General features: G+C 57.2%; 7 protein-coding genes across 7 annotated transcripts; 3 read left to right on the forward strand and 4 right to left on the reverse strand.

Annotated features, from left to right (window-relative positions):
- The first annotated feature begins 621 nt into the window (after nucleotides 1-621).
- Nucleotides 622-4,307, forward strand: TRAVEDRAFT_73987 (cytochrome P450). The gene is made up of 14 exons (XM_008044085.1): nucleotides 622-1,442; nucleotides 1,532-1,629; nucleotides 1,690-1,781; nucleotides 1,840-1,883; nucleotides 1,948-2,045; nucleotides 2,138-2,313; nucleotides 2,393-2,643; nucleotides 2,719-2,785; nucleotides 2,898-3,095; nucleotides 3,168-3,197; nucleotides 3,411-3,644; nucleotides 3,728-3,760; nucleotides 3,853-3,881; nucleotides 3,946-4,307. Exons 1-14 carry the CDS (start codon nucleotides 1,286-1,288, stop codon nucleotides 4,104-4,106), a joined length of 1,668 nt encoding a protein of 555 aa, XP_008042276.1. The 5' UTR covers nucleotides 622-1,285; the 3' UTR covers nucleotides 4,107-4,307.
- A 59-nt stretch (nucleotides 4,308-4,366) lies between these two features.
- Nucleotides 4,367-5,302, reverse strand: TRAVEDRAFT_131048 (uncharacterized protein; the record flags this gene model as incomplete). The annotated part of the gene is made up of 3 exons (XM_008044086.1): nucleotides 4,367-4,549; nucleotides 4,700-5,107; nucleotides 5,162-5,302. 3 exons carry the CDS (start codon nucleotides 5,300-5,302, stop codon nucleotides 4,367-4,369), a joined length of 732 nt encoding a protein of 243 aa, XP_008042277.1.
- Nucleotides 5,303-6,810: 1,508 nt separating this feature from the next.
- Nucleotides 6,811-7,656, reverse strand: TRAVEDRAFT_51114 (uncharacterized protein; the record flags this gene model as incomplete). The annotated part of the gene is made up of 6 exons (XM_008043807.1): nucleotides 6,811-6,827; nucleotides 6,883-7,045; nucleotides 7,103-7,167; nucleotides 7,225-7,359; nucleotides 7,416-7,545; nucleotides 7,597-7,656. The coding sequence occupies 6 exons, from the start codon at nucleotides 7,654-7,656 to the stop codon at nucleotides 6,811-6,813; spliced, it is 570 nt and encodes a 189-aa protein (XP_008041998.1).
- Nucleotides 7,657-8,068: 412 nt separating this feature from the next.
- Nucleotides 8,069-8,599, forward strand: TRAVEDRAFT_51115 (uncharacterized protein; the record flags this gene model as incomplete). The annotated part of the gene is made up of 3 exons (XM_008043808.1): nucleotides 8,069-8,089; nucleotides 8,157-8,381; nucleotides 8,441-8,599. 3 exons carry the CDS (start codon nucleotides 8,069-8,071, stop codon nucleotides 8,597-8,599), a joined length of 405 nt encoding a protein of 134 aa, XP_008041999.1.
- Nucleotides 8,600-8,967: 368 nt separating this feature from the next.
- TRAVEDRAFT_51116 (uncharacterized protein) lies at nucleotides 8,968-9,314 on the forward strand (the record flags this gene model as incomplete). Its single annotated transcript, XM_008043809.1, has 3 exons — nucleotides 8,968-9,077; nucleotides 9,128-9,224; nucleotides 9,276-9,314. 3 exons carry the CDS (start codon nucleotides 8,968-8,970, stop codon nucleotides 9,312-9,314), a joined length of 246 nt encoding a protein of 81 aa, XP_008042000.1.
- Nucleotides 9,315-9,876: 562 nt separating this feature from the next.
- Nucleotides 9,877-11,303, reverse strand: TRAVEDRAFT_30914 (protein prenylyltransferase). The gene is made up of 5 exons (XM_008043612.1): nucleotides 11,184-11,303; nucleotides 11,019-11,133; nucleotides 10,256-10,946; nucleotides 10,161-10,204; nucleotides 9,877-10,113 (listed from the first exon to the last, which is right to left on the reverse strand). The coding sequence occupies exons 1-5, from the start codon at nucleotides 11,284-11,286 to the stop codon at nucleotides 10,071-10,073; spliced, it is 996 nt and encodes a 331-aa protein (XP_008041803.1). The 5' UTR covers nucleotides 11,287-11,303; the 3' UTR covers nucleotides 9,877-10,070.
- Nucleotides 11,304-11,820: 517 nt separating this feature from the next.
- Nucleotides 11,821-14,309, reverse strand: TRAVEDRAFT_130703 (cytochrome P450; the record flags this gene model as incomplete). Its single annotated transcript, XM_008044087.1, has 14 exons — nucleotides 11,821-11,987; nucleotides 12,044-12,072; nucleotides 12,133-12,165; nucleotides 12,224-12,457; nucleotides 12,523-12,552; nucleotides 12,612-12,815; nucleotides 12,883-12,949; nucleotides 13,015-13,265; nucleotides 13,333-13,508; nucleotides 13,581-13,678; nucleotides 13,746-13,789; nucleotides 13,861-13,952; nucleotides 14,012-14,112; nucleotides 14,177-14,309. 14 exons carry the CDS (start codon nucleotides 14,307-14,309, stop codon nucleotides 11,821-11,823), a joined length of 1,659 nt encoding a protein of 552 aa, XP_008042278.1.
- Nucleotides 14,310-14,912: the final 603 nt, after the last annotated feature.

Below are 14,912 nucleotides of genomic sequence, written 5' to 3' on the forward strand. Positions count from 1 at the left end.
CAGTCGCGAGGACGGGAGAATCGAGCAAGGAGAGTGCAGAGTTGGCTAAGCCACGCTTGCTGGTTTGCACTGCCATCAACCAGGTTTCCTAGTTAATCTCAGTATGAGGGTTCTAGGCCTCGGGAACGTCGAGAATGACATGCGTGGCCGTCGTAGTTCAAAGAAAGCGGAGGTCGCAGACGCCCATTTGCGCGTTCCCCAGATTCGATGGGCGCTCATGAAAAATGAACGTCTTTCTCACCTCCATCGTCTCGGAATTCAAGCAGTTCCTCGCCTCGGAACCGCAGCGAACACAGGAGATTCGCAGGGAGCCCGCTAGTCGCATCATGATCTCTCGTCACGGGCGGGGTGGCTGTGAACGCCCTGCACAAAGTCCGGCGAGTCCGCGGGTCCCTCCTGCTTAGCGAACCCGGAAGTCCTCGGAGCAACCTCAACCATCTCCCCTCTCACCAGGGCCCAACCAGGGCCTTTCCTGCTCTTGTTCAGGCTCAGCTGTGCTCGCTCTCATGCCTCCCGCCATTCCACCGCGTATTTCTGATTTTATCTGCCTGATCTAGACCGCCATGATGCTCACTCGCCCTCCGCTGGCCGAGCGCCGTCGACCTCTCACCCAATTTCGCCGCCGTCTCTCCCAGGATGCCACGGAAGCGCTACGAGATGTCTTCCCATGCAGCAGGGAAAGGTAGCATGACAACCTGCGGGACTCATCCCGGTAACGCTCAGCCCATACTGCACCCTCGCTGGCCGAGCAAAGCCACTCCCTAGCCGGCCCGCGAAGCGCGGTCGTCGTTCCTGACCCTGTGCGTTCTCTGCCCCCGTAAACCCGCCGGGGCGACCTGAAGGCGACGCCTGACGATGCCTGACGACGCCGTCTCACACGTTTCCGCGCCAGGCTGCGCGAGACAACGTACCTGCCGCCTTCCCTTCGGAGCGCGCGCAGCCGCTGCACGGATCTGGCGTCGCTGGCGGACGTGGGGCTCCCGCTAGCTTCATCCGGGAATTCCACGCTTAATGGATCATTCGCGAGGACACGAGTGACGCCGCACGTATGACCAACGCCGTATGAAGACGCCGCTGATCATCTCATCCGCCACGCCCACTTTCGTCGGCGGTAGACGCGAACGGCTTGCCCGCACCATCCTTGCCTTCCGCCCGCTTCTCATCTCCGAGGACACATCACGTTTGCCGTCAGCACAGCTCGTGCCACGCCCCCGGAAGGGTACATTTAACGGCATCCTTCTCCACGACGCTCCTCGATCTCTCATCCTCCGTTCTCCCACTGTCAATGTTCGCAGACGGGTCGAGAGAGATGTTCGCCACCCTCCTCCAGAGCGTGCTCATCTGCACAGTAACGTACTCGCTGTGGCGCTACTTCCGCCAGGCGTTCGTTAAGAGCCCTCTGGACAACATCCCGGGTCCGCCTTCCCCGTCATGGATGACTGGTGAGTGCCAATTCGCGCAATCTCGTGCTGCGCCGCCCTCTCTCGGGTGCCTAGTGATGTTCGCTCCTCATACGCGCTCCCCTCTGTAGGCAATCTGCCGCAGATGTTCAATAGACAGGGTATGCCCTTCTATCACGACCTGATCGACAAGTACGGCCCTGTCGTGAGGCTCCACGGCGCGTACGGCGTAAGTCGCCTCCGAACTGTGGTACAGATTGGCGGTTACTGACTTCACGCAACTCGGCAGCGCAAGATCCTCTATGTCTTCGACCCTAGAGCGATGCACAGTATCGTCGTGAAAGACCAGTACTCTTACGAGCAGCCAGACTGGTTCATCAAGTATGTCTTTCCGTAATAATTGCTCCTCGCGCCTTGTCTGATATCGCCGCCGCCGCAGGAGCAACCTGTTGACGCTCGGGCCTGGCCTATTGTCTACGCTCGGTACGCTCATGCTCGCGCCATCCTTACCCACAGCACCCGCGCTCAATCTAGCATCGTGCATCAGGGGAGCATCACCGCAAGCAGCGCCGGATGCTGAACCCCATCTTCTCGATAGCCCACATGCGGCACATGATGCCGATATTCTATGATGTTGGGCACAAGGTCCGTCCTCCGATGGTCCCGGGCCCGCCCTTCGCTTCTCTGCTAACTGCCGCCCGCTTCTGCCTCCCGACGTGCGCCCGCCGCGTCTCTAGCTCCGTGTCGCTGTCGAGGAGCGTGTCCGTGCTGCGCCCGCGGAAATCGATATGCTGAACTGGATGGGCCGCACCGCGCTCGAGCTCATCGGGCAGGCCGGCCTCGGGTATTCGTTCGATCCGCTCGAGGAGGACCTCACGCCGGACGTGTACGCGGACGCGATCAAAGCCTACGTGTCAGTACCTTCTCTCTTCTCCGCGCTGGCTGTCCTCCGCTCTAGGTAATGAAGGGGACGCGCTGACGTACAAACGCAGGCCGTCGCTGTACGACCTCTCCGTCTTCCGGTGGACGCTGCCATATCTGGTGCATATTGGCACGCCTGCGTTCCGCCGGCGGGTGATGCAATGGCTTCCCATGCCTCGGCTGCACCGTCTTCAAGCCGTCGTCGACACCATGCACCGGCGCGCGACCGAAATTTACCGCGAGAAGAAGGCGCGCCTCGATAAAGGGGACGAAGCGCTTCTCCAGCAGGTCGGCGAAGGGAAGGACCTCATGAGCATCCTCCGTGCGTCTTCGCGATCGCACTTCGCACTTCGGCTCGCCTGACATCATACTGACGTGGCCCTTATCTCGCGCGCAGTGAAGGCAAACACGCAGGCGTCCGTGGAAGACAGGCTCTCCGAGGAAGAGCTCATCGGGCAGATGGTGTACGCTGCTTCCCTTCCCCTCCGTGCCCTTCCCCTCATCTCCGCACCCTTCCCCCCTCCGCTTGGCGGGCACGCCCCGCGTACGCATGCGCTGACGGACCCTGCCCCGCAGCACGATGACCTTCGCGGCGATGGACACGACATCGAACGCACTATCGCAGATCCTGCATCTCCTCGCGCAGAACCCGCACGCACAGGCTAGGGCGCGTGCGGAGGTCCTCGAAGCGAGCCCGGACGGCCGCGACATTCCGTACGACGAACTGGTCGCGCTGCCTTTCCTCGACGCAGTCTGCCGTGAGACACTCCGCCTGTGCGTATTCAGACCCTGCCATCTCGCGCGCACGCGGCGTGTCAACTGACGATCGCGGGCCCACGCACGCAGATACCCGCCCGCGACGTTCATATTCCGAGAGTGAGTCCCTTCCGCTCTACGTGCGCGCCAGACCCAGACCGCCCGGCGCTCCGTCTTCTCGCTTCCCGAAGACACACTGTATGCTAATCTCGCGCTGCCCCCTTCTCCCGCCCCTTCTATGCCCGCCCGCACCCGCCCGCGTGGTTCCTCCAAATTGGCCATCTCCGCATCCCTGGTCCGCTCCGTCCGTCCACGCATCCGTCGACCTTCCAGGGCACAGCGCGACATGATCCTGCCGCTCGCGGAGCCACTCCGCGGCGTCGACGGCGCGCTGATGAGCGAGATTGCCGTGCCGAAGGACACGGTCGTGCATGTCGGCATCATGGGCTCGAACATGAACAGGAAGACATGGGGCGCGGACGCGTGGGAGTGGAAGCCCGAGCGGTGGCTCGCGCCCCAGCCCGACGCGCTAGTCGAGGCGCACATCCCCGGGGTGTACTCGAACCTGTGAGTCCGCGGCCTCCCTCTCCACCCCATCACACTGCCGCGTGCACCGAGGGAAGAGGCGGATACTGATTGCTCGGGTGCAGAATGACGTTTATCGGCGGCGGGCGAGCATGCATGTGCGTTCAGTTCTTCTTCACCGTGTCCTCCTCCTCGGAGGCCGGACGCGTGTTCTGCCTCGACGATGCTGATCCCGCTCAACGTCTTCTAGCGGCTTCAAGTTCTCCCAGCTTGAGATGAGTGAGTCACTGAATCTCTCCCCAAGCGTTTGGCCAGCAGTCTCACACATTCGCTCGATCTGCAGAGGTCGTGCTGGCACTGCTCCTGGCCAACTTCTCGTTCGAGCTCTCGGACAAGCCAATTGCATGGAACATCTCCGGCATCCGATTCCCCACCGTCGGCGTCAACGGCAAGAAGCCCGAGCTGCCGCTGAAGGTATCGCTCCTCAGCGACGTGTCCAAATGAGCTACTGTAGACGAATACGCGAGCCGTCGCGTCATGGGGACCCGTGACTCTCGCCACGACTCGTTACGATGCGCCTCACGCATACCCACAGTACTAATACATCGGCCTACGCCGGTTGTACCAGTAGCCTGCTGCATTCGCGGATTTGTACTTCGTCATATTAGACGCTCTCTCTACGCTCAGCCATCGATATGTTTTCTCAACGGACATACGCATTCACAGATGACCACATTGATTGTGCGATAATGACAACAACCACATCAAGGGAACGACAGGATGTATTCCTTCATGGCCTCTTCCCAACTGCACTCAGGCAGACCGTTCGTCTCCTGTACCCCATCGCCCCCGCAAGCCGCCGAAAGCAGCCCGTGTGCTTGTTGCATGATGCTCTTGAACTCGGATTTGACGTCGTCCGCGCGCTTCAGGAAGACAGGAACCAGCACCTTCGGCGGAGAAGTTTTCGAAGTAGCAGTCGTGTAGTCTTTTGGGCGAGAGCCTGGTACCGAGTCATGTCCAGAGCCGGAGCCAGAGCCAGAGTTAGAGCCAGCACCAGAACCAGAACCAGAGCCCTTGTTGCCATGAGCGACGTTGACAGCATTCGAGAGGGCCCGAGAATAGATCCTACTGGAGCTCCTGCGGCGCTCATCGTGACCTGCGGCGGCCACGACGGCTTGCTCGGCGCGTTTGTACGCGTCGGTTCCCGGGGTACAGAGTCGCTGGAGATGATGGTAGGTCTCGTTGAACGCGATGAACCTGAGCTTGGAGTAGTAGTGGACCATAGAGCCCGGCGTGCCGCAGACGATGGAGCAGTCGGGGTTAGGACAGCCGTCTGGTTCAATGCCTTGGTCATTAAGGCATTTGCCGTGGAAGAAGTTGGGGAAGATGGCAGTCTCCATTCCCTGGTACGCTTCCTTCTGATAGGCGGAGATGATGGGTTGGAGGTAGGTCATGGCGGTCTGCTCGTCCGGGTGACTGGGGATGATGTTGCTTATTTGTGCAGCCTGCGGCGAGCGATTCAGATTGTCACGTCAAAGGATGGTCAAATAGGCGCGTACCATGCTGCCCATCACACTCTGCATAGGTCTAGAGTAGTTGCCAAGGAATGCATTCGTGATAGCGACAATGCAGTCTCCTTCGCAAGCGAAGACGGTGGCCGGCACCGCGAGGAAGAGAGGGACGAGGGTGGTGAAGCGCATGGTTCCTAAGAGCGAGGGCGAGATTAGTGGGATAGAATGAGCGGACCGTCAAGGCGCGCGAGGATGATGGTGGTGGTAGAAAGACAACATGTAACTCGGTTGAGCGAGGACATAAAACGAACCACAACCAAACAGAGAACAACAGCCAGATATTAATTATGTTCCTCGATCATACAAGCGCCCGTGGACCCACATAATTACTGGACTCCTTGTACAAGAACACGATGATGCGAGATCCAAGCATCTGGCCGCAGTATTTGAAGGTCGTGGACACGCAAATTGCATGCTCAATTTGGCGTGAGGCAATATTGTCATGAGTATGAGCAACAGGCATCACTACGGTGCCCGAGCAGATACTTACCGATAAGCCGTTGCCAGTTGGCCGCCTTCGCGTCAAGTCTTTAGTGAACGATCCATCGTAAAGTTCTTCTCCCGACCCCCCGAGACCTCATGTACCTATTACCCAGCCAACATTACGTCGTCACCGTGCGACGCGAAGGAAAGAGCAAGACGCCCTGTGGCACAGCCGCCGCTTCGTTTACAATGTGGTACTCGTGGAATCTCGGGCGGGGACATGCACCCATACTGCACAGGATTTTAGCGCGTGAGAAGGCACAGATCTTTCTGCCCATAGATCTGCGTCGCGGCACCCTGTAGCATAGAGCCGAGATCTTCTTCGCGAGGTCTGCCGCGAAGGTACCGCACCTGCAGTTGGCGCTTCACCAACACGGGGGAAGAGCATGTCGAGGATCCATGACGCGGTTCTGGCCTTCATTGTCCTTTTTGCAGAGGTTGGCTCCCACGGATCGGAAGGCGGAATCGAGCCGCTACCCCGAGTCAAGCTATTGTGGCGTGTCGGCGTTGCATGGCAGCGCTGAATAGATCCACACGCATGTGTTGCTTTCATCGCAGTGTCCTGTTCGTACATCATAAGCATGTCTGGACACGGCCCTCAAGCACGTTCCCATCTTCTAGCGAGAATGTTGCCCTGAATACGAGAAGTGAACGCAGAGGCGGGCGTACCGACGGTGATTGACAGGCGAATGGTTGCCATCAGCACGAGCTTCATTTTCTACGCCAAGGCACATGAAGGCCACGGGCTGGGTTTCTCTGGCCAGCCTCGCGCTGCGGCGATCTAGGCCTGAACGTCGATGATTGACTGCTTAGAGGCGAGAACGCATATTGGTCTCATACCTGGACATACGACGGATGAAACTTCCATTTTGGTAGGAAGGCGGAACATGTACAACCGTTGTGTTGGGCTACCTCGTGTCATAGCGTCCGCGGGGGAAACAGGAACACTGAAAGACCTGCCGTGGAGTCTCATCTTAGTGAGCGCAGAAGCATTGCGACGTACGTGTTGCTGTGGAGTTGGATGTACTGGTTTCTAGCGGCGGTGATGTGGAAGAGGTTGCGATGCGACCCGATATGCTACAATTATTGAAGACTAAAGATATTTAAAAATGGACATCGTACAGTGCGCATGAGGGGGTAAGGCGACGTAGGGCCTAGTCGTAGTCATATCCTGTTTCCGAAGCAAACTGTCAAGGAGCTGTCGAATCAAAGATAGCTGAACATACCTCCACCCCCTTCATCGCCGCCTCCACCGAGGTCATCGCCATCGTCTGCTTCTCCGTTGTCGAAGTAGTTCTCTGCGTAGTCGTTGTCGTATTCTTCATCGACGTCGTAGTCTTCGTCGATAGCTTGGGAGCCTGCGTCTGAGCGTTCATCGCCGGACTTTTCCTAGAAGTATACATTAGCTGGACGCAAATTGTGAGAGATGAAAGAGACTACGCGTACTTGTTCCTCTCCGTCCTCAACCATCTCGTCCAGATTGACGCGTTTACCCGCGACCTTCTTCTGGGCTGTGAAGACATTGTCACGTAAGAGACCGCCCATAGGTGTACTGACTACATCCTCACAGATTTTCCGCTTCTTCGGATTGAAGTACTCTTCAAAGATCTCTTGAGGGAAGAAAGGCTGATGCAGATCCTTCCTCTTCAATGTTGGCTGAGACGCCGGCGAAGGACGATATTTATCCGAGTAACGCGGAAGTTCTACACTTGCCTCCATTCAGCTGTTGATCGGCGCACCCGACGATAGCCCGACCCACCTGTTGTTTTTGTGTTCTCCACGATATAGTAGGCGGAGTTGCGCAAGCGCGTCGCGAAACCGATCTGCAGTTCCGCTATGCGCTTCTCTTCCTCATTGTATTCGGTCAAGAGAGGTAAGGGTTCTAATGGCTGTGTCACAGCTCAACGCAGCCATGCCATTGACCATAGGAGGGTACATACAGGGTATAACGCGCTCTCTTCTCTGGACAAGGACTGGATGTCTGCGAAAGTCAGACCCATCGGAGGAAGGCTGCCCGCCCCGAAACCGCCCCGTCCACCACCAAATCCACCCCGGCCACCGCCTCTTCCACCACCGCGTCCACCTCGCGACATTGCAGAAGTCTTGAAGGGATGATGAGGACAGACAGACGAGCGAGGAGACGACCGGACGAAATTGACGGAGTGCAGAAATGGGGATTGGGCAGTGCCACAAAGTTGCGGACAGGGTCCTGGTTGAGACTCCGATTGATTTCCCGAGCGATGACTTCCACAAGCGGATGCATGACATTGAAGCGCCGCTCAGGGGTATTCGTGGCGCCTGCGCCTCGCGCTTGTTCAAGTTTCCTGCCTCCTGCCACCATCACCCCTGCCACGTCCACCTGCCGCCAACCCCCTTTACGACGAGATCGACCTCGGAACCCGTTTTATCGCAATGGACAAGTCTTTGGATGAGGTTCGTCGCGTCTTGTTTGGTCGCGTCTTTGTTTTGTCGCTACTCGCGACTAACGGTGGCGACTCAGATTATCGCCACCACCCGCCCCAAGGGAATCCGCAAGTCGAACCCTCGTCGCAACTCGGGCAAGGCTCAGGTGCTTGGGACTGCAAACTCCGCACCGGCGGCGCGTGCAAGGGCAGTTCCAGCGTCCAACGGCGCGAAGACTGTGCCAGCGCCAACCTCCCAGCAGCCCGCAGACAAGATCATTGTCTCGAACCTCCCTATTGACGTAAACGAGCTGCAAGTCAGGGTTAGTCTCTCTCATACGTACGTTCATCCGCGTATTTCTGACTGTCATTGTCACTATAGGAGCTCTTCCACACAACAGTGGGCCCGCTCAAGGACGTGACTCTCCACTACGATAGTGCGGGTCGCTCCAAGGGCGTGGCTGCCATCCACTTCCAACGACGAGGCGACGGCACGAAAGCTTACCAGCAATACAACAACCGGCTGATTGACGGCAGTTAGTACCGGTCTTTGCACTTCCTCTCGACCCTCCCCCCTTCGTCCTCGTATCCTTCTTGCTCGCTCCGGTTGCATGTCCTGTCGCCCCGAATCGTCCGGAGGAGTCACGTATCCGCTGAGTCGAACGATCGAGAGGAGCTGGATGGGCTTGGAAGATGCCTCCTCTCGCGAGCTCTTCGCCTGCGCCTACGCGACAAGTTCCCTGGGGAAGAAGATGTTCCGCCGATGCGACACGATGTAACGATGGAGCGAGCGGCAACCCTCGTCTTTTGATTCTTCTGTCGTCTGCTGCTGAACAGTCAACTGATCAAACACTGTACTTCTTCCGCGTCTTCCCTGGTGCTGTCGATGTCGCCTATACAGAACGCCCCATGAAGATCGAAATTGTTGTCGACCCCTCGAAGCCCGCCCCCGCCGCCTCGTTGGCAGCTCGTGTAGCGCCCGCCCCTGTTGCTGCTGCTGTTGCAGAGGCCACTCCTAGGTATGTCCCATTTCGTCTCGTTTCGCTCATCAACTGACCTGTCGTTGTAGGAGTGGCGGTCGCCCCAAGCGTGGCCGCGGCGGAGGTCGCCGGAAGACAGGCGAGAGGCCCCAGAAGTCGGTGGCCGACCTTGACGCAGAGATGGATGTGAGTCGTCATCGTATCTTGTCCTAGAGCGTATGTCTGATAATCGTTCAGGACTACTCTGCGACTACTGCGCCCGCGGTCACTGCGTAGATATCGCCTCTAGTTTTCGTCTGGCTCTCTGGTGTTGTCCCAAATATCCGCCTTGATCGTCGACTGCGCGCTCCATTCACGCCCCCACCCCTTCCTGTACTGTATACTACCCTATCCCATGCGTATGTCTCGCCTGTTAGTTTGCAGATGATTTCGCTCACCTACTGTGTCCTCGTTGTGTTATTGGCCTCGAATGCAATCGACTTTGCTCCGGCCCATTCTTGTTGTCTTACGCGGTCGCTTCAAAAGAGTAAGTGTCAGTGCATTGATCAACCGTGTACACAATGCATGTGTCTTATCAAAAAATGTAATGTCTCATTGCGTCAAACATATGTGAGGGCGGGGGTCAGAATGGTAGATTTTCCTGTTGATCTTTGAGAGCAAACATGGACGTTATGTGGCTACGTAGGACGGTAGCGGCGTCGTTATAGTATCACGGATTAAAGACCCACTTCGTGTCAGCCCAGGCATATGCTTGTGAGTCTCCCCACACCTCGCAGATCGCTGGAAGGGCAGACGAATTTCCTTGTGTACGGATCATGACACGCCCCCTTGGATCAGTTCTTTATATTGTGTTCTTCTTAATCATACAAGCCATCAAAAGGCTGAACATACAGATGCGTTGCAACCTAGCATGCTCTAGTCAAACAAGTTCAATTCGAGCAGTTGGCAGGATGCGCGCGACGTACTGCTGATCCCTACCCAACAACAGTCCTAATGGCGTCGCGCGCTCCTCCTGACGAGACGGGGCGAGATTCAAGAATGCTGCAGAGCATCCCGGATGCGATATTCCCAGTACCTGGAAGCGGTTAGCAAAATAACGTTACGCGATGCGAAGATGCATACTTCTTGCGCATGGTATCTTTCTCGTTCGCGAGTACCTTCCAGATCTGGGCGGCCTCATAAGCGCTCATTCACCGTATCCATACGAGCATACTCACCTCGACAGCTTTCGGAACCGAGTCTCCGCCTCGCTTCTCGTACGCATCCGCCATGAACTCCAGCGCGGCGACGCAAGGAAGCTCCGCCCTCTCCGTGGGTAGCGGATTGTCGAGATCGACGACTTCTTCGCCGGGCGCAGGCCGCTGGGAAGCCGTATACGGCTCCACAAACGATGTGAGCTCTTCAAAGGGCGTCCTAGTAGTCTCAAGCACGCCCCGGAGGTAATTCCACGCGGACGCGTTGTTTGGCGCAACCGCGATCTGCTCTTTCACGTACGCGAGCTCCCTTCTCCGTACTTGCTCGCGGTCTTCGTCCCCGAGCCTCACCCCGCTCGCGAATACGACGAAGAAGCGGTGGTGCCACGCCGAGTTGTTACGCACATCCGCGTCCAGCAGGGTCTCCGCGTACCCCCGCTCGCGCGCCCAGAGCCGCGCCTCGTTGTTGAAGTGCGCGAGGATCCACTGGCGGTACGACCACGTGTGGTAGTTCTTCGAGTCGGCCTCGAGCACGTCCCGGAGGAACTCGAGCTCGAGCGCAGCGACGTCGACCGAGTTAATCGCGGTGAGCAGCAGCCGGCGGTGGTGCCACACCTGGTACGTCTTCATAAACTGCTTCGCGATATCGTCCATCAGGCGCAGCTCCTCCTCCAGGTCGGACTTGAGCGCGATCAGGGTCTTGTACCGGTGCTGCCTGAGCGGGTCGGACGAGGATGGCGTGCATAGTTGGCCTCCATACTCGTACTTCGAAGGCGGGGGTGCTCACCATGCAGTGTAATGTGCAGGGTTCATCTGAATGATCGTCTCCGTCAACTTGAGCACCCGCGGGCTCATCTCTCCTGTCTTGACGACGGCGCGAAAGTAGTCGGTCGCATCCTTGTCTGCGGGTGAGGTTAGTGGCTGGCCGCGAGTGCACTCGGCGCGTACGGACACTCCTCGCTGTAGAAGATGGGTGCGATGGGGTTCACGTTTTCATACTGGCGAACTGGGACGACACCAGCCCACTCCGGGTCGTCGGCAAGCAGCTCAGACATGGTGAAGCGGATGGTGGTACAAAGGCAAATGATATAGACGCTGGCGCGCGGGCGGGTTCGTACTATATGTTTCATTCTTTGACGCAATGAGACATTATGTTTTCAACAAGACACATGCGTGTATATGGCTGTATATGGTCCATTATTTATAATGTCACCCTTACTATTATGTCGACCTGCATTACTTCCATGTTTGCTCATCAATATAATCAGCAGAATGTACTGCAGCACGACCAACAGGATATCATACATCGTCTTTGCATCGGAGTCAACTTTACATTTCTAGCGTGTAACTACACCGTTCGAAATATCCGCGCGCAGCTAAGTGCATATGGGGGTTTGAACTGTACATGTTTAAGTACTTCTCGCCGGGGACCACAACCAAATGCGAACTTCTGGAATCTACTGAGAATACACATGTAGCCAGGGTGGAGGAAATGCAAAGTACCGATGGCCGACATTGACTTATACCTATGTCAGGCCAGCGAGGAAACGAGGGATGCTACAAACAGACATTACCGTGATGCGCCATGATCAAGCGCGCACGGAGTCGCGCCTCAACAATCCAACTTTCATCGGAAGCTCGGGGTGCGCCCCGTGCGGATCCGTGGAGGGATACTGCACGGTGGCCATGTTCCAGTAGATGGGCTTCTCCGTGAGCTCGAAAGTGAAGGTCGAGAGGAGCACCGCCAGGACGACCTCTGCGGTACGATCAGTAATGAACCTGCAATGACGGAATGCAGCGTGCACGACTAACTCATTTCGAGCTGCGAAAACTTGAAGCCGCTGGAAGAAGACGCTATGCTCAGAGAGTATCACCCGAACAGAGCGAGCTGGAGCACTTACACGCAAGACCGGCCGCCGCCCCAGAACGTCATCCTATGTCCGGGCATGCTCAGTACATAGGTCGAGCGCGCCATCAGAAAGGAGAGCTTACAGATTGGCATATACACCAGGGATCCTCGCATTCAGAACCGTCTCCGGAAGTGGCTCCAGCCAGCGCTCGGGCTTCCACTCGTACGCGTCCGGGCCCCAGAGCGCGGGGTTCGTGTTCGACGCGTTGATGCCGACAAACACGGAGGTGTTCTTCGGGATGTGGAGCTCATGCATCATCCGACCGTCTTTGCCGCGCACGGGCTCCGAGAGAGGGAGGATGACGTCTCGGTTCGTCCTGATAATGTGCAGGCGGGTCAATTTTCGATGAATAAAAAAGCAAAACCGAACTTCCGAACGTACTCGCGGAAACGGAAGGGTGCAGGGGTGTGGCTAGAAACCAACCGTAACGTAAGCCGTGATACCTGGTTGAAGGATGGGTCATCACTTACACCCGCAGCGTCTCGCGGCATACAGCGTCCAGGTACGGCAGCGCTACCAGCTCGTCGTATCCAATGTCGCCGCCGCCATGTGCTTCCTTTGCTTCAAGGATTTCCTTGCGCAACGCATCCTGTCTCTCGGGGTGTTGAGCGAGGCGCCACAACGTCAGAGATAGCGCGTTGGAGGTTGAGTCCATGGCGGCGAATGTCATGGTCCTAGGGGTGAAGGTGAGAGGGTATCTCAACATCGTTATGTGTGGTGCACAAAGAAATGAGCACGTACGACATCTGGCCAATCAGCTCCTCCTCGGGCAGCTTGTCCTCCTCAGCCGCCGCCATGTTCTCCCTCACTGTTGGGCCATTCACGCGCAACCATCAGTACTCGCAAAGTCTCGCATGGGGATAGGAAACGCACGCAAAACGCTAATCAGGTCTCTCCCCTCGCCGATCTGGTGCTTGAGCGCGTCGTCGCCAGCAAGCAGTGCCTTTTTCTTCGCCTCGAATATCTCGGTCGAGCGTATCCTCATCGTGTCCGCAATTTGTATTATCCTCTGCAGCGGCGGGGCAGGAATGAGCTCCGCGACGGCTCGGCGCCAGCCCTTGGGCACGATCTTCTGGAATAGCGGGACGTGGTGGTGTAACCCGCGCACCTGCGCAAGCGTCGGCCTGATAAGACGAGACCGCGTCAGTTTCGCAACGCTATAAGCCTACACTGCGAGGCACGTGAACGCACATGAGGTCCTTGAGTGCTTTACCGTACTCGTCGCCGGCGTCGGCGATGAGCGGGTCGAAGGAGTAGCCCAGGCCGCCCTGGCCCATGAGCTCGAGCGCGGTGCGCCCCATCCAGGAGACAATGTTGACTTCGGCGGGGTGGCCCTCGCGGACTCGGTCCTGTATCGCGGTCCTGAGCTATGTAGAATAGATCTTGTGGTAAGCATCGTGCTGGATCCACAGAACAGTTTAATGATAGAATGGACTCACCTTGTGTGTGATGTCGTAGAAGATCGGGGACATATTGCGCATATGGTTGACCGAGAAGACGGGGTTGAGCATTTTACGCTGCTTGCGGTGGTGGTCGCCTGTGCCCCCGTTGATTCGTGATGAGCACACATCTGCAAAGTGTTTGGCATCGGTCATATTACGTACCAAGAGTAGCAAAGAGACCAGGACCAAAGATAATTCCCGTGGCCCTGTCCGACGCCAGCAGAGTCAGCCTGATACATAGCCTCGCGAAAGCGCACTGGGGCGACGAAAAACCTACTTGGTGAACCACGTCGCCTCCTGGAAGATGTCCTGGTCCTTTATGGCGATACTATGCATGGCCTTTGGATCGAACGTATACACTAGGTTGCTCTACGTGGACACCTGCGTAAGCACCGTAGACGTCCTATCAACTGGGTTGGGAAGCGTACCCCAAACCGACCGCGCAGGCGCACGACTGGGCCGTACTTCTCTCCCAGGCTGCGGTGATATTTGAACCCTGTCTGTTTGTTGTACAACTCCCGGACGTGGCCTGTCCGCATGAAAGTTGTTCAGCACGATATTGTGTGCCGAGTGGAGGATACCGCAACACATACCGTACATGAAGGATGGGGATGGCGGGCCGGGCAGGTTATCGAGGTCACTCTTGACCACGAACTTGCGGAAGGCCTTCCACAGAAGCCACGTCGTAGCGCAAACAAAGAGACCCTGGAGGAGGGTTTGCACCATGATTACTTGGTCCAGTGAGGCTGCTGTAGTCGTCTGTGCCCGATGAAGTCGAAGTCTGTGAACAGCTTGAGAACCGCGGCGAGCCCAATTATCCTGGACATCTTATACCCCCCTCAGGCTCGAGCGCGATGTCCTCCCTTGAGAGACGCCTTGGAGAATGTCAGCGCTATGACAACAATGCGATTCCGAGGGAAACGGTCGACGGTCCACCTGCGGTCCACATACTATGAACCCCCCCTTTCCCCGGAAGAGCAACAAAGTGACGGCATGTGATCCACTTCGGTCACTGAAGAGACGACCGTAATGACTTTACAGGAAAGTAGGCGCGTTTGTCTCACTCTTTTGGGAAGCCCGCTGCCCATGCATGCGGGCGGGTGGAGGGTAGTAGGTTGCCATTTGTTGATGAAGGCGCGAGTGACTGCGTAATGACCGCCATAACACCACGTATAGCCGCGCAGATGTCGGTGGCGAGACGACGTCAAGGCTCGGCAGCATGGGCGTGAGAATGTGCTGGAGAACCTGGGTAAATTGGCTACGGTTAATGCGCTGTAGCAGTGGAGATGTTCGGTGCTTATACCGAATGGATGTCTTGCCTCATGGTGC

The sequence above is a fragment of the Trametes versicolor genome (assembly GCF_000271585.1).
Source record: "Trametes versicolor FP-101664 SS1 unplaced genomic scaffold TRAVEscaffold_10, whole genome shotgun sequence".
NCBI lineage: Eukaryota > Fungi > Basidiomycota > Agaricomycetes > Polyporales > Polyporaceae > Trametes > Trametes versicolor.